The 24048-nt window shown below is 39.1% G+C and overlaps 1 protein-coding gene across 7 annotated transcripts in view; it reads left to right on the plus strand.

Annotated features, from left to right (window-relative positions):
• PLEKHG1 (pleckstrin homology and RhoGEF domain containing G1) overlaps nt 1-24048 on the plus strand; it is a 163133-nt gene that overhangs the window by 121061 nt on the left and 18024 nt on the right. For all 7 annotated transcript variants that reach the window (XM_084514200.1, XM_084514201.1, XM_084514199.1 and 4 more), the window contains 5 exons: nt 9086-9186; nt 15050-15119; nt 22054-22100; nt 22580-22730; nt 23724-23855. In XM_084514200.1, coding sequence (XP_084370326.1) covers nt 9086-9186; nt 15050-15119; nt 22054-22100; nt 22580-22730; nt 23724-23855 — 501 coding nt within the window. The remainder of the gene's footprint in view (nt 1-9085; nt 9187-15049; nt 15120-22053; nt 22101-22579; nt 22731-23723; nt 23856-24048) is intronic.

The following is a 24048-nucleotide window of genomic DNA, read 5'->3' on the forward strand; positions in this document are numbered from 1 at the left end:
TAAGTGCTTAATAAGATGATGTATTTTTTTTTGCACAATGAGTGGGATTTCTGTAAGGGAATTCTGAAATTTGGAAGCGATATATTAAATTGAAACTAACTACTGAGACTGCCGCCAGCCCATGGTTTCTGGAATTTTAATAACTTATTATGACCCTTCTGGTCCATGAAAATATTTGAGCATTTTTAATTTGTTTTATCATCATTATTAAACATTACTTATTGGTGAACTGTGTTCTTCTAGTAACCCATGCCCTTTAAACCTGAAGGCTTAACAGACCGCATAGCACTCTTTTTTCCTTCTCACCACTCCCATGGATTAAGGTGTGGTGCTAGTTGCAATTTTTTGTGGTTTCATGAGAAGACCATTTTGCAAATAAGATACTTTCTTACATTTTCAGTTGGAAACCACCCACTGTTATAACCTTCCACTTCATTGCTGTTCATATATTACTGATAAAATCTATCAATAAATCTCTGGGAATCGTGTGGTTACTAAGGTTAAGATAAATGCATGTTTAGGATGTGTGCACATTTTCTTCATCATGCTGGGTTTGCATTTTCATTCTTTGGAAAACAGACTGTTGCAGTTTCCCTTCTTGTGTTTTAAAATTAATATTTCTCTTTTGGAATGCCTCATTTAACTAGCAGGGATATCAAGATCACCTTAAAAAATTGGCAACAGTCATTTACTGTACAAACTGAGGACAGCTTGTGTAACAGGCAATAGTCAACAGGATAAGATTTAGGTTCCTTTCCCAGCTGTGTCCCACATTCAAGGACTAAATACACCTTATAAAATTTCTGCGCTTCGCTTGACACTGGTTTAATAAGGTTATAGTCAGACAGAGTAAGCACTGTTGTGAGGATTAACGTAAATATCCAGAAGAACTTTGAGTTTCTTTTTTTAGAATTCATAATCATTGCACATCTTTAGATGATACTTTCTTTAAAACAAAAAAACAAAAAAACAAAAAAAAACACTAGTTTTTTGAGTGCTGCTGCTGATTTATTCTGATGATGTCAAGCCTCAATTGTAGACTTTGATACAGAAGTTTGCAGAGTACTTACTTCATCTGCCTAGCGACTACAAACCATTTGACATCCTAACTGCTGGTTAATGTTTTCATTTGTCTTTCCTTACTATTGTAGCTTATTTCTTCTATTTCCTTATATCTTTAGGAAGCCAGTTGGATGGGGGCCTCACATAGCTCTTCAGTGACATGTCAGTAAACTACTGATAGCATTTGTTATCATCCCATGATCTCCATCTGCTCTCTGAATTTATGTCTTATCATACCTCTGAGTAGCAATTCTTAGTGCCAGCTTCTGGGCAAAATTCCTGTAGCTGTGATTTATCAGTTGGTGCTTGCTGATACCCGAAGATACACATGGAACGTGGTTTTAATCAGTGGGTTACGACTTCAATAAGTTAGTGTGCTGAAGTGTGTAAGTGGCATTACATGTGAGTTTCTGTTCCCAGTGACTTACCCATATCATCTTCAGAGATGATGGACGATTTAGGGGATTTGTCTGTGCATGATCCATGAATCCCAGTTTCACATTATGAGTGCTTTTAGCGCATCCCTATCAAATTACACCTTGATTTAATTGACAGACTGCCTTCCAGGGTGTCTTTTTAGGATGGGAGATTTTGGCATGAAATACCTGCAGGTGAACAGGGGAATATTATTAAACTTCGATTGTATTTCATTCAAGCAAAAATTCTCCTCTGCTAAGAAGGCAAAATCCATGAAAACAGTCTATCCTTGAGGTCCTGCAACCAGGTCTCCTGATTCTTGCACTGTTGACATTGACATGCCCTAGAAATTTTCAGACGTTGTATGCAGCCCTGTGCATGCTTATGGGCACAACTGCTCACAGGCAGTCAAAACCAACGAGTGAGCATGTTTTAGAGGTGCAAGGCATAGTGTTAGTACTCAGGAATTCGTCACAGCTAATTTTGGCTGACACGTACTCCCACTGTGGCTTTCCATGCATGCAGAAGAAGCCAAGGCAACCTACCAGAGGTCACTACTTCCCGTCCTTAGTATCTGCAAATGAGGCGGTGTTGTAACATCTATAAGATGAGGGAGGGAGGCATGTTGGTTGTAGAAAATCTGTTGCTTGAGAATAGTGATGTGAGGGAAAAAAATACCCTTCTTTTGTTCTGTAGGTGAAAGTTGATACAATGCTCTGTAAACATTCTATCCTGTAGACCCCTAACTGTGGAAAATGCAAGAAGTCTGTCATGGTCACCTTACTCTGCAGTGTTGAACAGTGGAAAGAAAACTGAAATGCGCTTCTCTATTTTTAGTCTTTCTTCATATCATGTTCTCACGAGTGCTCTCCCCATCAATCTTTGCCCTGCTGCATGCAGTCAGTGGGCAGTATCGTCTTACTGGATCACCACGCCGGCTTTACTGCTGTAATCTGTAGGCTGTAAGCCGGCTGCATGTGTGAATTGGCTACGCCGAGGAAGCTGGCCATAAACAACGGTGAGTTTATACAGCTTCCTCCACCACCTCCATCCACGTGGTGCCTGGGGAGAGGACTGATATCAGCAGGGCAGCATCCTGCCACTTCAGAGACTGCTGTTCTGCGTGAAAATCAGAGAGGAAGGGGATCAGTCACACACCACACGTAGTAATGGATTGTATAAAACATGGGGTTTACTTCTACCATTCCTCTTCAGAGGCTTGCTGGCTGTTTGCGGTGGGATATATTCTCCTTGCCCTTCTCCCCTGACAGCAGGGTTAGATTGCTTCCAGCATGGGGGCGGCTGCGTGGGAGCCCACGGACAAGGCTGTGGGGAGCTGAGATACCCACAATGGCAGGACTCTCTCTCCCAGCATGAAGTGTCAGTTTTACATTCAAAGTCCTAGGGTACATGAAGGGAAATAAGGGAATAGGAGGTACCCGGCACCCAGGACCTTTCTGCTCTCTTTGCTGGCATGAGCAGAGGAGGCTGTGTGGCTTTGCTTAGAGCTCCGAGCCCGGGTTTTCCTCACACAGCCCCTGGCTCTGGTGGTCACCTGGTGGCAGGGCTGTGCCCTGCTGTGCTTAGCCCCAGGCAGGCGCTGTCTTTTCAGACCTGTTCATGCTTTGGCCTATGTCTGGATTTGTCTGCTTCAGATATCTGTAAAAATACTGCTACTAATAAAAGTCTTCACTTTCTGCTTAAAGTACATGTAGAAGGTAGAAAGATATGCTCACAGAAATTTCATTTTTTATTTAATTCCATTTTTGCATGTAGAGAAGTCCGCTATATGGTGGACAGTACAAGATTTTGTTTTATTTTTTTTAAAGTTTGATTTACTGGTGACATTAATATGTAACATCTGTGGCAGAAATAAAGTGCAGGGTTTTATAGTAATCAAACTGCATCTACAGTTAAAAAAAAAAAAAAAAAGGCTTATATTAATGAAATATAAGTATTTATCTGTATGACATCGTATGACAACATGACTGTGTTGCTTACAGCCTAGGATAGTGGTTGTGTTACTCATGGGAGGTGCAGATACCTTCTGCAAGCTAGCAAATCCTCACCATCCCAGAAAAAAAATTGAAAAGTTACTACTTTCTCTGTTGAATCAAACAGGTAATGCATTGAAGCACAGCTGCTGCTGCTCCTGCTTCTCCGGCAGAGGAACTCCCGAAGCAGGGAGTTAGGGTGCTAATTATCTTGGTGGGTATGGGTTTCTGTCTTCCAAGTGAGAACATGTTAGGCTCTCTGGTGAGGCTAAAGAGAGCAAGGGCTTTGAAAAGGGACTGGCAGCTGGGAAATAGTTTTAAGAGCAATTGAGCAAGCATTTTTTCACTCACAGAATAGAAAGAGGATTTCAGACAAAATGAAACTTCCTACAGATACGTGACCCTTTGCAGAGAATAAAGTGGAAGAACATGGAAGACAGAAAATGAAGGGAAGAAAGCAGTCCGAAAAGTGTTAATTTTGGCTGCATGAAAAGTTTTGCTACAGGGGTCTCCAGGTAAACCACTGTGCAGATTACGAGACCCACACTAAAATAATGGATTTATCATCTTCTATCACAGAAAGTAATAGCAATAATGATAGTGATGTGCTTTAAGGAGAAATATTGACAGGAAGCCTTGATATGGCAAGGAGAGGGCTTTGATTTAAATCTCTAAGTCCTCAGCCAGATATAGCCAAAGGAAGCAGGTTGAGAAGGCAACATAGGGATTGTTTCCAAGTGCACCTTCTCTCTGCAGGTTACAGCTGTACTTTCAGTAATTGAGAAGAGCTGCTCTGACATGCACTGTGTCCTCGGCCACCTGTCATGGATAGTATGCTGTTTCCCCACAAGGCATTCAGACAATGCTTCTGTACTTACCAGATAAATCCACAAATGAAGTAAATAATAATAAAAAGGAATAGAAAAAAAAATCAGGCAAAAGGGGCATCGGTAGAGATTATAATTACCTCTGTAATCAGCAGCATGGAGCGTGTTCTAGCAGTTACTGTTGTACAGCAGCAGTTGCCCAACCTTCTCTTTGGCTACAAGGATGAGCTGTGGTTTGGTCAGCGTGGCTCTAGCTAGCAGGCTACAACTGGGATCCAGTTTGCAGCGTGTTTTCTTTCTGGTCCACAGCCTTTCCCTCAAAGCAGTGTGGGAACATAATGCCGGCAGCCCAGGCTGCTGGAGCATGTCAGTGGCTCCTCTTGTCCACAACCAGCTGATCTGCGCCGTTTGTCATCATGTTGGGTAGAGGGCAGTTGGGCAAATGACATGCTCAGGGGGTTGGTATAGCATTCAGGAGAAGGGGCTGCCTTTCTGGTAGTACAGAAGTAGGGAATATCAGAAAACTGGGGTCTGAGCGATGGTATTGTGCAACCTGGATGCAGGTCCAGCTTGATTTAATAATGCATGTTCCTCCTCCTGCTGCAGCATGAGACGTCACTGGAGTTTTGATGAGTACCTGGTTTTAGGCGTTTTTTGGTCAGAGACTGAGTTTTCTTGGTGAAAGTACTCAACTTTTGAGTCAAGTACATGTTGTTGAAGTCTAAAGATGTACAGCAGCCTTGCGTTCTCCTTCAGCCTGTGTTTAGGCACTGGAATACAAAGATTTTTTTATTGTTACTTTTTCCTGTTATTGATATTTATTCAGATTTACAGTATTTCATGTGTCATTTGGTAAAGATGTGCACATGCAACAGCACTACTCCTTCAACATTCTTGCTTATCTCTAATGATTTTCATACGTGCAGATTCCTGCTCTATAGAGGATATATTTGATATATAGAGAAGATATAATTGTTTCTTTCAGGGCAGGAAAAAATATTTTACAAGGTAATGTCACTTTTACCCACATTAACATTACTATGTTAACATTTCTAATTTTAACATGTAATTTTAACATTACCACATTAATGTCTGGCAATAAACAATTTATTTAAACAATAATATTTATTATTGTTTAGCTTTTATTATGTTTTTAAAGCTAAGCGGGGGCCTGTTTTCAAAGGATAATAGGTGTCTAGATGAAAACGTCCCATGTGAATTTGCATTTCGTTTCTGACCTTTGGCCATGGAAAAAAAAAATAGTTTCAATCAATCTGTAAAGAACTTTTTGCTCATTTTGTTCTTTTCTTGACAGTTTTCTCTCATTTCCAATTCGTACAATTACTGTTTTATCCTCAGAGGTTAGTGTTGTCATCATTTTGTTCCTCTGGAGATCTTTCTCAGGTGATTGCAGAGGAGGAGGCAGTCATCAGATGCGAAGCTCCTAACAGACATTCTTCCCGATAGACTCGGAGCGATGAAAGACAAATGGGGAGAATGTCAAACCCAGCGAGGGAGGCAGAGCCATTCGGCAAGCCTCTTCTAGTCTGTGGAGAGATTCAGGAAATAGGGTGGAAAAATTGTGCAATGTGATTAGAACAAACCTTGCTCCATAAATCAATCTAAAGAGACCAGCATTTATTTTTGTTTCTCTTATAAAGTAAGCTAAATGTTTTGCTCTAACTGCAGAGAAGCAATAAAACACCAGTGAAGGCAAAGGTTATAAACAAATCATTCGGTGCTGACAGAAGGTCCGTAGATGCTGACAAGAAACAAATAAAGCGAATAAGCCCGGTGCTCTGTTCTGATAAATTTTGTTGATTTCTGCACCGTGTCATTATGGCTGCAGCCTGCTCTGTTATCTCCTAGCTCCAAACCTTTCATTATGGCTTCAGATGATAACAGCTGTTGATATGCTGCAGGAGGTTGCAGCGACTACCATGGGGGTAAAGTACCACTTGCTAAGAAATAATTAGGAAAAACCCCATGGCGGGGTAGCTTTGATCTGCTCCTGCTGTTGTCCTTGCAGAAGGCTATATGCCGATACTGCATCAGTTTCCCGGATGAGTTCATGAAACTTTATGAGAGCACACATACTCTATAAAGCAATATAACCAGAAAGGTCCCACTTGCTGTGTCACTGCAAGCCACGTGCTGCTGCTGCAGCGTGCCCGGACTTTGTCAGACCGCTTTGTGAGGATGGGCCTGCAACCGCCATCCTCGCATCCGAGCATTTTTAATGAAGAACTGTCTCCCTTTACCCGAAGTAAGCAAAAACCCAGCCATTTGTTTCAAGTTTGTTTCTGATCTGATGCTGGGAGGACATGGAGGCTAGAGGTGCAGTCTCGGGGAACTTTTCGCAGCAGAGAGCACAAGCTGTGCGTGCGTGGGATAACCTGATCCTGGCACATGCTGCTGGAATGCTGGAAAACTGCCAAAGCACCTGCAGGCTTTTTCTTGGCAGGAGCCTTAGAAAGGGCCCGGTTCCTTATTTCTTGCTAAAAGTTGGTAAAAGACTGAGAAAAATATACATGTACATATGTGGAGAAAAATGGGATTGGAGGACAAAAGGAGCATATAGGAGGTTATGCTTTTAAAACTGTCTACAATACTGGGGAAAAAAAAAGACTCTGGACTGTTTTTTGTTTGTTTGTTTGTTTTTTAAGAAACCCATTCTGAGATGGAGTTTGAAAGAAACTCCTCTTTATTCAATAAACAGGCTGTGTGGAGTTACTTGAGAGTTGGAGTTACTGTGAGATTTCCATTCCTCTGTAACACACCACACCACACTAGCTAAGGATGCTACAGTGCTCCTGCAATGCTCAAATGTTTTTGGAGAATCACGGCTCCGCTGGAGCTTTTGTTCTTCACTGTTAAATGTACATTTGTATTAGTGGACAGAAAAAGTTATTTATTGCTGTCATTGGAGTAGCCCTGAAACTATCATCTACTGCCTTTGAGCTAGCATACTACATGCTGCAATCCGGCCTGCCTCACCAGAATTCCCAAACCTTTTACTCATCTACAGCTTATGAGTATAAATGAATATTATTAAAATGAATATCTGAGTATAAATGAAATGAAAACAAATTCAGGCAGTCCCAGGGATGCCATTCCAATGGCTTACTGCACAAATGCATTTCAAGGACAGGCTGGGACTAGGAGGCTGCAAGAAGGTACAGTACAGATGTCCATCACAGAAGAGATGAGAAGGCTTTCTGGGATGTGCCTACTTGCTTGCCCACTGCTGCTTGTTGTTGTTCTTAAAGACACTGAAGTTGCATTTGAATATGCTTGTTTTCTTCCTGTTGGAAAAAAAAAAACAAAACAAAAAAACCAATAAAAACAAACAAACAAACAACAACAACAAAACTCTTTTTTTTTTTTTTGGTGGTGATGAGGGGTAGATTTAATTTGGTAACCAAATACCAAATGTGGATTATTGAGTGTTAGGACTAGGACCTGTGACTCTGCTTACACCATCTCAGTTGCAAAGAACATGGGGATAGAGAATTGAGTGCTGTAATTCATAACCATCCTAACAAGAGCATCTAAAATCCAAAGGTCAGATCAATGTCTGATCCAAACCCTTTGTCGTCTTTGGATTTTCGGAAAATGAATCTTGTCCAGTGCATGTGTTGTGTAATATTTTTTTCTTTATGACTCTGGCACGCAGTTGCATCTTAGAAGTTTTCATGGTCTAGTTGACGTTTCACAGGGTTCCTTCCTTGCCGAGCAGTGGAATGCTGTGTTGCTTTTGGTGGGTTGCCACACCGCGTTGTCTAACCCCAGGCTAAGGGATTTTATTTATTTTTATTTCACATTGTTTCAGCTGTTTTCACTTTTCTTTTATTGTTTTCCATCCTCTAGCAGAATTTCTTCATGGATGTGGCAGCACATTGGGTTTCTTGGTTTATGAGTTGAAGTTAGTTAAAAAGCCCAGTGGATTTGTTTGCCCTTAGCTGAGGAAATTTTAACACTGAAGCAGCAATGGAATGAAAGGTGATGCTTTGGGAGCTGAGCTCTTATCAAAATGGGGGAGAAATGGGAAAGTTGTTCTGCTAGAACAATGCTGGCCTGATCTTTTTTCTAGTTCTCTTGTTCCTATTCAGTTGAAGTCATTGGATGAGACACTCTTGTAAATGTGAAAGTATTTGCTAAAGTCTTTGCTAAAACGTATACCACAGTAGTTTGCAATGTAACTGTATGTTTGGTTAAATTGCATGTGTGTATATACTCTGGGATCTTCTGTCCTCTACAATCTCTGTGTTGTGTGTGTTTGTTTTTTTCCAGCTACGGTTTTAAAAGATTTTTTTTTGGTAGTTTTTGCTTTTCTGAGCCCTTGTTGTTTCTATGTTTTCAGTTCTTGATTATATAGGTTTTCTGTTACTAAGACTATTAAATGACATTCTTCATTTTTTTTTGTACATATTTTTGTACATTTTTTTTTGTCTCTGAGCCAGTTAAATGATCAATTAAGCTGTCACTGTGAATGAAATCTGAATACATTTGTATATCAGTAGCAAGAGAAATGTTGGCTGTCCAGTCTAAGGACTATAACTTAGCATTCAGTCTTCTGTTATTTTCTTGGTTTCAGTGAACAGGTAAGTACTGTTACCTTTCATAATAGAATGACTGTTCACAGTGAGGCTACTGAAGGGTTTACTGTAATAATAATGTGAAACTGATATGAAGGAACTCATCTTGAACAATAAAAGGTAGCTCCATTTACTGACCTAGAAAAGGAGGAAATGTCTACAGGTTTCATTCTCATTTCTCTTGTAGGATTACCTCGATTGTATCACTGACCAATCCAAGCTGTCCCTGGGGACAGAAGAGAGATCAGCCTTGTTTGGAAACATACGGGATATCTACCATTTCAACAGGTAAATTAGTGTTTAACTAAATGAAGCAGCCTGTGTTGATGGGAGGGAGCAAACCAAGTAAATAGTTTTTTATCACTGTAATACAGCCAAGATATATAAATTGAGAAATGGTATTTGATTCTCAGCTGGGTTGGTTTGCTGAGATCAGATTATGTAGCTGCTGGTTTAATGAATCAAGCGTGGTCTTCATTTACTACTTCTGTTTTCATGCTGGGTATTTCCATAAATATAAACCTAACCTGCTCTGTGCTCCAGCTGAACCTAGTGCAAGACCACCATGAATTAAACTTTTGTCTCACTAAACAGGCAATATTTTATCCCTATTATATTAGGTCCTTTGGAGTACTGACATATATCTGGTTTTTGTAACATTTTAAACTACTAGGCACTCCCTGAAATAATTTATCAAAGCTGTGTTCAAGTACCTTGCTATGTATTGAATACTTCTGTTAGGTATCTTTACAGCCTTCTCTAAAACTCTGCAAATGGGATTCTAGCATATAATGGGAACTTCAAGTAAAATTTCTCTTGCTTCTATAGCTGGTCCCAGATTGTGTGAGATCTGCAGTATCTGCAGTTTTAGGAGCATGCTACTGCTACTTTTGACTGAATCCTCTGTTATAAAAAATAATTAACTTACTCAGTATTTAAGGAAAACCTGAACATGTGGTCAATGCAACAAACCTAATGGCATAAAGTTCCCATGTCTTCTATGTCCCATTATTCCTGTAAAAGATGTCTTAGCCTTACTGTAGTTGACAAAAGATATCCCAAACTGTTGTAATCTTTGAAGAACACCAAATAATTTCCTTAAATAAAAAGAGGATTCTGAAGTGAAGGACCCCTGTCAAAGAGCTTCTTTAGTATTTTTCTGTCATCATGGGAAAGTATTTTAAAGTGCTTCTGCTGCTGGGGATCACTGTTCAGCATCAAAGGGGAGAGTGGAGGTAGATTATTTAGAGATGTTGGACAAAGTTGAAACCTAAAATCCTTTTCTGAGTCTTGCATCTACAGCACAGTATGGGAAATACACTTTCAGGAAAGCTGCTAAGTCCTGCTTCAGCTACAACTTCTGACTTGATTGAATATCTAACATGATGGAAAATACATAGTGGTAGTCTGATCCTGTGTTTTAGAGCCATGAGACAGTGACTGTGAGCTTCCTAATAGTCACAGGATGGGGAAAAAAAAAAAAAAAAAAAAAAAAAACAGACGTGGCCATTGTATTTTCTGATCCTTCAAAGCCAGAGAAATAGCAGGGTACGTAGTTGGGACACACTTATATAGGCATCATTGCAAATATTACTGAATAAAAGTACCTTTTTAATCATGATACAGAATAAATGATTTGAGGGAGAGAAGAAAGGATTTCCAGAGGTTAAAAGAAAGAAAAAAAAAAAGATTTAAAAAAAATAATAATAATTTGGGAGCTCCTAGGGATAGATATGTTAGAATGGTTAAATCTCACTGGAAAGTTGTCCAAAGCCTCTAGTAAATTGCTAATGTATTTCAGGCATCACGATTCAAAATTCTACATGGAAATTGTGAGATTTTTTAAGAGTCAACACGCACTGTAGATCCTAATATAGCTTCAAGGATAAAGTTCCCTCCTGTGTGAAACTTGGCATTTAGCTTCTGGGTCCTGAACATACTCTATAGCCTCTTCGTTTATTTTTACCTTTGAATAAGTTCCACTTGGCAGTTCTGAGTTAGTAGTTTCAGATGCTTTTTGTGAGAATGATTTCATAGTTTCAGAATGACCATGTTTTTCTCAACTCTGAATGTGATGATTAATCAGTGATGAAACTTTTTAATCTTGGGCTTCTGTGGCCTGTATAGATGTGAGAAATGCCATTTACTGAAATGACTTTTTGTCAGGTGTTGTATTGAATAGCAGAAATGATAGTCAGGATGCTAACTGCTAGTCCTTTGTGATCTCTTTTTGGAAAGCTGTTTCTTAAAGTAGAATTATTGACCATATTCCACCAGTCCTTCTCCATCTGTTGGAAGAAGCTCCCTCACTATTTATTGATTTATTCGGAAGGGGGAAGCATCCTCTAAATCATCATTTGCTGCCTTACTTCTCTGGCCTCTCCTGTTGAGATTCTTTCCAGCAACGATTTGGGATAAATTCGCAATAGCGTGACTTCATTCTGAAATGGGAATTCTGTGGTGAAACATGCATAGGTTCAGACTTCTACCAACACTCAGCTGGTCTTAAGAGAGGCCAAGCTGAAACCTCTGCTGCCAACAGAGATTGTGCATGCTCTTTGTCCATCAGTGACTACTGAAGCACGCAGATGCTGTGCAGGGCTCTTCGGTACAGCTGCCATCTTCAGCAGTTCCTCTGCTCTGAGCTTCATGGTGGCAGTGGTTGACTTCTTGTTGGGAAGAGCCTTCATAAAACCTGTAAGAGCTCGCCTTTAAAGGAAAAGGATTTTTTTTTGAGTGTGGAGATACTAGTTTTTGTCACAAAATATTTGTAGCAGTGTGATTATATCAAGTATAATTTATATCTTTTTTTAGTAAAAATCTGAACTCTTCAGATAAATTTTCTAGATTTTTATATAATGAAATTATTCAGCCACAAGGACCAGATTGTGCTTGCTATGTCCCTTTTAGCTTTGAATGTTGTTAGGCATCATGATAATGATTTTTTTTGATAATACGTTAGCATTTATGGTTAGGCTGCACACTGCAACTGTTTTTCATCATGGGTGAAATTTTCAGCAGGACAAATAATGCTGTTCCCTTTCTGCCTCTTTCTGTTCCTTCTATTCCACCAAAGCTGGCCCATCCGAGATGCCTGTCATTATCATCTTTCTTTTTCACCAATTCAGATCAAGAACAAGATGAAAAAATCCTGGGTCTTTTTTAAAATAGTGTGGTGATGATACAATGAATACAATGAAAAAGTGCATAACTTGTTTGTGTGCAAGTATTAGTTATCTACAGACCTGTAAATGGATTTTACTTATTCCTCTTCACCTCCTGTAGTCAGCATCTTCATACGGACCTAACAGTCTTTACCCACTGAGAGGGGAAGTTAAGTGTTTCGTCTTGAAAATAATTCATGCTCCAAAATGTCAGAACATCCTAAAAGATAGTGTAATGAGACTTATGTTCATTTGACTTGTAAAGGTAACAAGTTCATTTCATAAAAAATTGTCTGTCTTTCTACATTTACCTCTCTCATCCCAAAGGACTTATCATTAGCTATTGATGATGATCACATTTTTCCAGACCATAACAACCCAAGCTGCATAATTTAGTTCATGGTTTTAAAGAGCACTGGCATTCGTGATGTATTTCAGCTTGAGTCTTGTTAGCAGTTCAGCTGCAAGAGCATCACATTTTTTCCCAGTGCTTCCTTGTGCTCCCTTCCTGCCTGGGCCATTGGCATAAGTAACCATGGATGCTAAGAGCTCCATTACTGTCTGTGGAAAGTGTAAAACATCTGGATACCCAGGTGAAGGGAACTTCTGCTTTCTCTCCACTACTTCTGTTGTCAGGTGTTTAAATGCATAATTATAAACTCTCTCTTTCACACGTCAGTGTGTTATTATAGGGATTTCTTTAAGTTTTTCGCAGATTCGCTGATGTTACACAGTGGCAGGCTGCTTTTACCAATCCCATTCTTTGTCTCATCTGCAAGATGAGACAAAAGAGAGTGCAGTACAGCTAACAAAATCATTCAAAGCACAACCCTTACATTTTGTGCTTGTGCTGAAGACACGAGCCACCAACACATTTACTGCATAAACCTGGACCCATTGCATGAATATATGAAAACTTTAAATGCAATATTACTGTATCATGCAGGAAAAATAATATAGTATTAAAGGAGACCAGTAGGAACAAAATGGCAATTGAATGTATTCTAAAACATCAGGAGAACCTCTACTTACAGGAATACACTGAACAAGCTCAGCGTATTTGATGTTATTTCCAAAACTCATTTGTGGAAACAGCTGTTATAATTAATGGTTATGCTCAGCATTGCTACAGCTTCTTTCTTTTGCTGATTTAAAGGATCTTCACTGATGTGGGCTATCAAGCAAGGGTCATATTTTTATTCTGATTTTAATGAAGGGAAAATCTGAGGTGTGGAGGTTAAATTATTGCTATACAGAGTGGCTTAGTGACCGCCTAACCTAAGTTCTTTGTCTGTCTTTTTTTCAATGTGACTGATTACTGATTTCTCCCCTTCCTTCCCCCAGTAATTACAGGAGCAAAGAACAAGTCAGGAAATTTTTCTGTTTTACTCCTATTCTTACTTACACAGGGAAATTGTGTCTGCTTAGAAGGGAAAAGGGTAGTTCCCTAGATACAAGTTTAGCAACTCTTATGCAAAACTCATTCAGGGAACCAGCTGTGAACTGGGAGAGAAGTAGCACTAAACGAAAAAACATCTGATGAGAAAATTCTTTTATTTTTATTTTTATTTTTATTTTTATTTTTTTCCTGTTGGTATTCTGAGTACATCTTTCAGTAAGACTAAAGAATATTAGGATCAACGAGAGACCTTTGAGGTTTTCTTCTGCTGCTTGAACTCTTTCTTTCACTGAATTGGCTTTCCAGAACTGAATTTCATATGATAGTGAACATACTCCATTATTGCTTTGCTCCTGTTATAGTGAATTCATTTCCTGCTTGGCATGTCAAAAATATAAAATCCTCTCAGTTAGATTTTATTTTTATGCATGTAGAATTTATATATTCCCTTCCAGAAAACTTTTTCCTGGCTCACCACTTTTCTTCAGTGAAGAGACCCACTAAAGGTAGACAAATCTTCCTGTGTGAACTTATTACTGTTCTTCTTGTATATGTAACACATTCCTGCTTCTCATCCGTGTTTTTCGGACTAGCTCCTCATCCACCTCAGTCACGTCAAGCTACTGAAACATACAAAATCTTTATAGGACAGGGCATGTGCTTCAGCGTGTTTTAAATTTTGTTTGGTTTGACTGTGTCAGCTGATGTACAAGCTAAACAACCCTCTGACTACACCACTATGCGTTTCATAGAAGAGCAGTCATTCTGGAGAAAGGCACTCATCTTTGCGTAGATTGGCAGTCCATGGTCATTGTGGTGACTTGCATGTTTAAGTATGTGGGAATACCATTTTCCTAGCATGCTCATCTGTCTCCAGAGAGAAAGCTTCTCTACATGGCTTCATACCTAGGAGGAAGAGACCATAAAGTTTTGTGGTCGCTTGACTTTATTAGTTTTTTGACAGAAGCAAGTATTCCAGTGCTGCAGTTACTATGACGCCACCATTTGTTAGAATCAATTAAAGCGTATATAAAGTCAATTAATGTGACTTATCATATTGGCAAAAAAGATAAGCAGTTGTTTATTTTGATCACACGTTGTGGTACCAGAACTGGAATTTCTGTGCATGTGCAGGTAACAGCTTGATTGTGCATAAGAAAAAAATATGTTTGGTACATGTGGAGATACAGTGCAGCTGTGGACATCCAAATCTGAGTGTCTTATCTGTATGGGAGAGGAGCAATGGCTGTAGCACTGAACAGAGCTAAGATACTGTTGTGTTTTATGCGTTAGGAACCAGAACTGTATGTTTGACTCAGTCCAGTTTTGACCCTGTTTCATAAGATGGTGTATTTATATTCTGAAAAGAAACAAAGAAGTCTGTTTACGTGGGCCAGTTCATTGGAAAATGGAAGGTCTATGCAGGGGAGCCAGAGGGTTTCTAGTAACCTTTTTTGGACTACCTCCATCATAAGTGCTTTGGGTATCACTGCCATGAACAGTGGAAGTGTCTGGCTCTAGGGTATATGTGTGTGTCTATTCTGAGATGTGAAATAATTGTCTTGGATTTTTCTGTTCTTTGTTTTAGTGAACTTCTGCAAGATTTGGAAAACTGTGAAAATGATCCTGTTGCTATAGCAGACTGTTTTGTTTCCAAGGTAAGAGGCTACTGCAAGATTCTGCAGTACAACGCCTATTGCAGAATGATATGGGAAAGTAAAATTAATTACTTTCGAGACCTAATTTTTATTTCAACCAAGAAAAGTTAGCAAATCAACAGAAAACAAAGGAATTTCTCTTGGTAGACAATAGTGGTATGTCTCTGTTCCGTGTTTAAAAATTTATCTAGCAGCTGATCTTTTGTAAGGACTGGAAGAACCTAGTGTTGGATGTATTTTGCCACATTGCAGTCAGGCTTGTGGCATGTTGTTATCACTTCAAACAAACTATGTCGAATTGAAGGAGAATGTAGTAAGGGCAAATGCAAAGTCTTATGCCTGAAATGGAACAACCCCACCTGTGGGCAGGTTCTGGCTGACCAGTGAACAGCTCAGCAGAAAAGGATCTGGGGTCATGGAGCACAAGTGTATCTGCGGTACGCCATTGCAGTGAAGGCCAACAGCATCTTGGGATATATTAGCAAAAATGTAGTCAGCGGATTTAGAGAACCTGCTTCTCTTCCCTTCTGTGCAGCACTTGTAAGACTACATAAGGAATACTGTGATGAATTTTGGACTTCTGGTACAAGAAAGACATTGACATACTGGAGTGAGCCAGTAGGTCAGGAGAATGAAAAATATGGTGTACTAAGGCTGACAAAACAAGATTTGTTTAGCTTGAACAAGAAAAAGCTGAGCAGAAATGTCTACTGCTGTCTACCTAACAAGAAAATATAGAGAAGACAAAGTCCAACTGCTTTTGGAAGGAGTACAATGAGGGGTAAATAAGGGGTAGTGGACACAAGTTACAACAAGGGAAATTCCAGTTTGATTTAATGATTTTCAGGTTTGTTGTTTAGCCATAAGAGGGTGGTCAAACATCAAATGGACTGCAGAGAGGTTGTAGCATCTCCTTCTTTAAAGATATTTAGAGCTCTAGAAGATGAGCAATGTGATCTAAATGGTCCTGCTCTGAGTAGGAGGAAGGATGAGATGACTTTCAGAGTTCCCACCCAATCTAAATTATCCTACGATCTGCTGATTTTGGGGGTCATTCCAGAACTGAGGGTCCCAGTTATTCCTGTGGGTTCTACCACAGAGAAAATGTGGACACCATTGTCATACCTTGTGTGTCATGTAAGTTGTTCCTGTGCTGATGCCCAGTTGCGAGGCCTTCATGATATTTAGAGATGTCAGAATTTGGAGTTTGTACATCGTGCTGCCATATTGCATGCTTGTATCTGGGACTACTACTGGCTGAGACACAAAACAGAGGTGGTGCAAGAGATAATAACTAGTCCAGGAAAAAGTTGCTCCCTCAGTGATATTGGCCAGCTGAAAGTAGTTTTCTGATAGACTTTCTGGCCATTAGTTCCAAAATCCATCTGTGTATCATTGCTTGCTTGTGCTTTTTTGTTCCCTTGTCAAATGCTTTTAGCATTTGTATTATTGGCAGGCAACTGCCTAATGGCTCAGAAATTGCTGGAGACTGCAATCCTAGTGAACATTTTTAACTTCATCCAGACGAGTGCAAACACTTAAAAGCAAAATCAAACAATACCAAAATACCCCACAGTTCTGTTTTTGGCTGTGAAGATGTCATTACAGTAACTGGTGACTGTCTTAACAGACTCCAGTTGTCCATTCTTGGTTGCTCGTATCTTCCCAGCATTGAGTAGTGGAAACAAAACATCCTTTTTTGGCAGTATGCAGTCCTTAAAGTCTTACGGGACTTTAGCCACTTATTGTTTGATTACTTTGAGTGTGCTAGATCTTCACTGTGACTTACACACGGGGATAATTTCATACCAAAGTCATAGCTCATGGCTTTAACTAATGGATGTAGCTCCAGTGGAGCTTCTTTAGTGTTTTCAGTGGAGCTGTGCTTTGGGTTAAACTGGCTCCATTTTTTTTCACCCTACTGATTCACTTGTGAATATCCTAGATGTTAGGAATTTAAACACATAATCAAGTTTTCACTGTAGGTACTATGTTTACTTTTTGCATTTCATGAAACTCAGTAACTGAATGAAGTAATAGCCTTTTCTTTCTTCAGGATTCATGTGAAATGGCGAAAATTTGTTTTGCTTGAATAATAGAATAGTTATGGTTAAAGTAAAAAATCTAGTAAGCTTATTTTTGTAAGGTCTAGTTTTGAGCTGTTTACAATGGACTGTTTCTTTGAACTTGAATTTGTTAGTTGGTTTTGTTTAGTAAAATTTGTTGCATAGCTTTTCATGTTTCCCTTATGCAATCATATATCATTGTTTCTTGCACATAGCATTCATGTTTGAGTAGTAAACAGCCTTGCAACTTTTATTTCTGAGGGAAAAACAGTAAGGATTATCAAATCACATTAGCATACTTTGAACAAAGACTCACAATTGTGGATTTGAGTCTTTATCATTTATTCTGTTGAGTGCCCAAAGTAAATAGCTCCTAAAGTGGCAGCTTTTACTTGTTAACAACTTCATCAAGACATTGTTACTGTAAACCATCCAGTAACATAAAACTCACTAACAGATAAAATAACCATGCAAAGTTATCAGACAGTAGAAATATTTAACAACTGCTTACAACATTATACTAAGCCCTTGTTCTTCTAAATGCTTTTAAAATCCATTAATAACCCATGGGGAAATAAAGATACAAATGCAGAAAAGCACACCTTTTCTTAATTTGCTGTCTGATCATGATTTGCTGATTTTAGCTATCTGCCTCAAGAAGCGAAGGGGGATGAATGGGTTTTTATTTAAACGGTGTGGGGGGCCTGCTGCTCTGAAATAACTTGTCACTTAGGGTCGTGGTGTAATAGTGTCATTCCTACCAGCCCTGGGCCTGCCTCTTCATGTAGGAGAACTGTTTTAAATGTCTTGGAGATGTTTTGCCGCTATCTGTAATCAGAGGCTGATAAAAGGTTCCAGTGCTATAGCTTGATTATTCACATAGAAGTTTGTTTACTTTTTCTTGCCAACTCAGTCTTTAATTTTCATAGTAATGATGCCAATGTTAATTAGAAGATAGACTTCAGTATTCCACACGTTTACATTTAAGTGAGTTGTTGTAAAAGAAAAGCTTAATTCTGGCATATCGCTCTTCTCACTCAGCGCCCCAGAAATTTAGAACATATGTTTTCTGAAAGACAAACCAACAGCTTAACCAAGGGGAAAGGGAGAATTACTCTAATCTCCCATCTCATTAATGAAGAGGAGATCCAGGCAATTGGCTTAAGCTTACGCTCTCACTCAGTTCATGTTTTCAGTCTCTATTTTCTTTTAAAGTGCCTTTTATGGCTATAAAAAAGCACAGTGCACCAAGAGTTGAGAGATCAGGGTTGTAGCCATGTGCTTGGCTCTTCGCTCCATGCGTAGGAGACACACAGTGAATTGATTCAGCAGCAGGGGACAAACTAAGTATAGCTGTGATCTTATTGTGCTTGGCTTTGCTCTTCTTTGTAGTCAGTGCAGATGAACTTGGCTTTGGTCTCAGATTTATTTTTTTTCCTCTGCCATAACAGCTTTGGGCCCCCAGATTAAAAATGATCTCTGGAGTGATTCCAGTCTCTCTTGAGTGATCACTTTTAATCTGGTTTGAAGGCAGTTAAGGTGAATGTAATGACTTTCAAGCTGAGGAAGCATGAGCATCTAAAGAAATACCAATGAGCATAGCTACTATTTAACTTGTGGTGTGAAAGCATTGATTGAAATATATTAAATCAATTTTAGCCCTGGCTTTTAGTTTGCTTCTGAACGTAGTTCACAGCATTGGCTTTAGCCTGCATGGTGTCTGCTCTGATATGCCTCACAGTAATACAGCACTCTCTCTGGGAAGCTTGCTGTAAAGTAGGTAGGATCAGCTCTGCACATGAACTTGTAGTCCCTTCTCTCAAGGTGGCAGAGGTGTGAGGTAACCAGGCAGTCCATGGGAGCACAGGCATCTTGACTGTTTCCTCAGGCTTCCTTCCTCAGCTTTAGGAAGAGGTTGTGGTTATATGCGGGGGGGGGGGGGGGGGGGGGGGGGGAGCGAAGATTATGGGGTATGTTTTAGATCAGTGGGATGGATTTATTATCAAGTAACAACCTTCTTTGATTGCAGTGGAGAAGGAACAGATTAACTTCTAAATTGTGTAACTGAGATGTATTTGAGAACAAATCTGCAAAAGTTTACAGAAAATACCCGTTTGGTTTCTACCTGATCAGCATTTCTAAGAGATCAGGTTTCTTTACATACTGTGAAATGGAAATCTGCGGCTCTGTTGGCTACCCTCCCAATGTGTTCACACGACTACTGCTGATGCCTAAACAAGGTATATGTTGTTGATTCGTACCAGCTTAAGTCTGAGTGAGCATCAACAATCTCATTCTGGAGACAAAATACATATAACTGACCTTCTACTGGCACATGGCTCAGTGAAAGTAAATGCTATCTAATGGTTTTGTGTGATGAAATGAGCTGTGGTGAAATGAAGTAAGTGCACATAGAAGTTCAGTATGAAATTTGGAATAAACTCCCATCAGAAAGCAGGGGTGATTGTGAAACCATTTTAAAATTTTTAGAGGTATTGAGGGCATGAGGAACTAATTTTTTATTTTATTTTATTTTATTTTTTGGTATACAGACTTGTTCCAGATAATAGCTAGACTAAAGCTCTTTTATAGCCAAAAATTCCACTGAAAATAGTTTTGACGTCATGTAGAAAACAAAATGAAAAAAGTGGAAGAGCGTGAAAAGGCTTCTGGGGATTTTGGCCTTGCTATTGATTTTGTGGGGAATGTGCATTAATCCATTCCGAAACCCTGAAAAGTTTGGTCGTGTTTGTTTTATGGATAATGCTTTCATATGTTGAAATTTCAAAACACATATTCTTCTTTTTGTTTGAAAAGCAAAACTGTCAAGTGACTATTTGAGTGGTGTATAATATATATATTATATAAATATATACATATACACATTTTATTTGTGTATATTTTATTTATAAATGTATAAATAAATATGCATTTATTTATATATGTATATTTTATTTATACACATATAAATAATTGTAAAAAAAAAAATGGTCTGCACTTTGCTTGTGAAGTCATTCTATAAATTGCATTATTCCGTGATTGTAGCCGTGGGAATGTGTTATAATTTATATCAGAAAGCCCCTAAATTAAAACCTCGTATTAATATATGCAGATATAAAATAAATCGCCTTTTTCTATGACCCTGAATTTCATCATGATGCTCTCTCGTAAGCACCCTCACTTGCTATGAGTGCTAGCTGGCTTAGAAATGACTGCTGAAGAAAATGACAGTGTGATGTGCGCAACATACTGAGGTTTGCTAATGCTTAGCTTTGTGTTGGGATGGTTTGTAGCTGTTGCTGCAAGTTCCAAGCGGGAACACTAATAGTTTGTGGCAGAAGCTCGTTGTCTTTGGGTGTGGACACTGGGCGTATGTAAACCGCCACAAAAAACGGCTGTGACAGCAGAATTAGTCCAGGCGTGAAAGCTAAATCACTGAACTGTATTGTATCAAGACTAAATGTAGTTGGTTGCTGTCTAAGATAAGAGCATCTTAAAGTAATAGAGGTTTGCAGCATGCAGGAAGTTTGCTAGATTTATTTTTTCAAAACAGTTAGTGTGGAAATCCTGTAAGAAATACTGAAATTAATTGCAGTGACTTACACTGAGGTTGAGTAGCAGCTTTCTTTTTATGTGGTCCTTTTGAATTGGTGCTCATTGGAAAAGTGAATGGCATGGTCTGATGTACAAGGGAGAGGGGGAAGGGAACAGCACCATTGGAAAGGGGGAAGGGCACTGCCTCAGCTGGCTTTTTCTGATGAATAGCCAAAAAAAAAAAAAAAATCAACCCAACAATAAGAAACAAAAGGCTCAGCCCGCATCAGCCCTCTCCCCCTGTGCTGTTGCTCCGCAGAGCACTGGGCTCTGGCTCTTTGGTCTTGCCATTCATGAGCTACCACCGCTGAGCGGGTGCCCCTTGTGGGGCACAGCTGTCATGGGGCAGCGGGTCAGAGCACGCTTTGACAATGCTTCACAGGGAAGCATGTCTTGTTTACCACCAGACGATTGCTTTATATTGCACTAGGGCTCAGAAAAGTCATTGATTTTAGGAGCACTTTGCAGTTCTGCAGTGCTTTTCTAGTCTTTACAACTCTGACGAGCTGCAGAAATTGAACATTATTTGGGATATACATTGATAGGCAGATTTGAACTTAAAGCATATGGGGACATTTCTGGAGACTTGTTCTTGCATGGAATTAAATTATGATGATTAAGAAAGAATCTTCTGCCAATGAAGAAAGAAAGGAAACTCAGGCTCTTCCTCTGAGAGGCTTGTCAGCATTAAGTTAGCAATTTCACAGTGACATGCAAGCATGGAATCCCACCTAAATCTAATTAAAACTTGTTTTGGTAATCACTTTCTGCTTGCACAGAGTCATAATTTGCTTTCAAAAAAAAAAAAAAGTTTGTGGCATCTAATTTTCATACTTAGATTGTGCTCAAATGTGAAAGTATTCATAGCTATTAGAAAATTGCAGTGAACATATTCCACAAAACTTAATTCTGCAGGTGTGTGCATGAGCACATACAAAACTAGGTGCATGCAAGTCAGTTGTTTGAAGGGGGGTGTGTGTGTGTATAGTTTTTAAAAGGTTTATAGGTTGTCATAAAGGACCTTGGAGGCTCCGTTGCAATCCACTTACTTTTTCTCTATTTTTTTTCTACAAAAGTTAAGGAAAATTCCCCCAAAAGTGAAATTATGTAAGTCAATCTATGTTAGCTTTAAGACTATCACTGTGAGAGTGGGGAATTCATTGATCAGGAACTGGAGAATATGTTGCCTTGATGTCATCATCTTTGCACCATGTGTGTTAGCTGCTAGTTTGACAAAATCTGAATGTATATATAAATCTTTTCTATCCATGCAGAGTGAAGATTTCCACATATATACACAGTACTGCACCAACTACCCAAGGTAGGAATTTTGGGTTCCCTTTCTTCATTTGTCCCTTGGCCTGTTCATATAATACAAGTTACAATCTAAAAAAGTAAATATATATATATATATATATTTTCCCCCTTACAAATTGGAGGGAGGGAAAAGGATTATTTTGTTGTTGTTTTAAACTCGAAAAACAAAAAATGAAAGATGCTTATCTGAAGTTTTACTTTGATCTTGTCATTCTTTGCTATTATCCTTGTTAGAAAATGATGGTCTTATTCTGTATTGCTTCAAATGTGTAATTCCTGGTGTAAAGAGAATGGCTGCAAGTCAGAAGAAAACATAGCTCAATGCACAAGATAACAAGAAAAACCAGTGATTGGATTAGGAACCTGCTGTCCCCTTTTTGCAAGGAAGGAAAGAAACAATTATTGGCTTTACTTACAACTTATGGAGATAGTGTGTCTTACACACTGTGTAAGACACACTATTTAAACACATTGTGTTTTCAGGTCAGTAGCCGTGTTGACAGAATGCATGAGGAACAAGACATTGGCCAAGTTCTTCAGAGAACGGCAAGAAGCACTGCAGCATTCTTTGCCTCTGGGCTCCTATCTCTTGAAACCTGTCCAGCGAATCCTCAAGTACCACCTACTTTTGCACGTAAGCACCCACTAAAATATATATCTCAGCTAGGGCTGCTACACTTTGATGTTCCTGCCTCTGATACAAGACCTGATGGTTAGAACAGTTCTGGGTTTCTTTAGACACTCTTTTGGGAGTGTTTGATATTTACACATGGAGACTTTCTGTCTTTGTCACTTCATAATACACGCATATGTTTTGAGTGGGGAATGTATGGTAATTGTTTTAGACACACTGAATCATTCTGTGCATTCAAATAATTACATTTCTTTTTGAGTTGTCTGTAATACTGAAGTTGTATGGAAGATTCTTGTCATGAGTAAACAGTTTTGTACCAAAATTTATTGTTCCATTGAACAACGGTATTTTTCCATGTTACAATGCTGGGGGTGGCTGAAAGAAGGAAAAAATACATATAAACACCCCTGATTGGTAAGATTTTTGTGGAGAGGAATGATTGAGGAAGTGGGAACTCTTTCCATATTCAGTGAATTGAATTAAGCAAGTTTTGGAAATTCTTGCTTTATTGTTAATGTTTCCACATATGTTTCATATTACAGAGTCATGTTCTAGTGAAGTGTAAAGACACTGATCCTTATTTAAAATGTCTGGTGCTTTTCTTCTCTCCAAGTGTAAAGCAATGCCTAGTGTAATTCCCTCAGTATTTTGTAAGTGTGTAGATACATCCTGTGTTTTAAGAAAGCCAGTAAGCACTGTCTGAAAAGGTCTCTTCCTGTAAGTAAGCTGTGTTGCCTTTCTGTGCCTCTGTGTTTGCAGCAGCTGCTGAAAGTACAGTTGCTGCTAAAGTGCTGCTACTAAAGGCTTTACATTGCTAGTCATCTTGTGTTAGTCAATTAGATAACAACATGCAATAGCAAGGGCAGAAGCATTGTATTTGGGAGACTGCAACAGAAAGACAAAACAGTATAGATAAAAGCATAGTCAGTATTATATCAGGCTGGAAAATTCATTTAAAAATAATGGGACTTTGTTCTTTTTCCTTTGTCTTAGGAAATAGAAAACCACCTTGACAAGGACACTGAGGGCTATGATGTGGTGCTAGATGCCATAGATACGATGCAGAGAGTGGCGTGGCACATAAATGACATGAAGAGGAAACATGAACATGCCATCAGGCTTCAGGTGAGTTCCCAAAAATATTTTACTGGTGTAAGCTGTTTTTGTCAACAGATATGCCGTTAGCATTTTTCAGTTATCTTCTCTTCTTATCTTTGTCAGTCATAATTTAGAGTCCTGCTGAGTGTGCCTTTGGCTGTTTGATCTTGGAAACCATGGTCATAGCTGCTGCAGGAAAATCTCAGAAATCTCTGCAAGC

Source organism: Aythya ferina (genome assembly GCF_964211825.1).
Source record: "Aythya ferina genome assembly, chromosome: 3".
Lineage (NCBI taxonomy): Eukaryota > Metazoa > Chordata > Aves > Anseriformes > Anatidae > Aythya > Aythya ferina.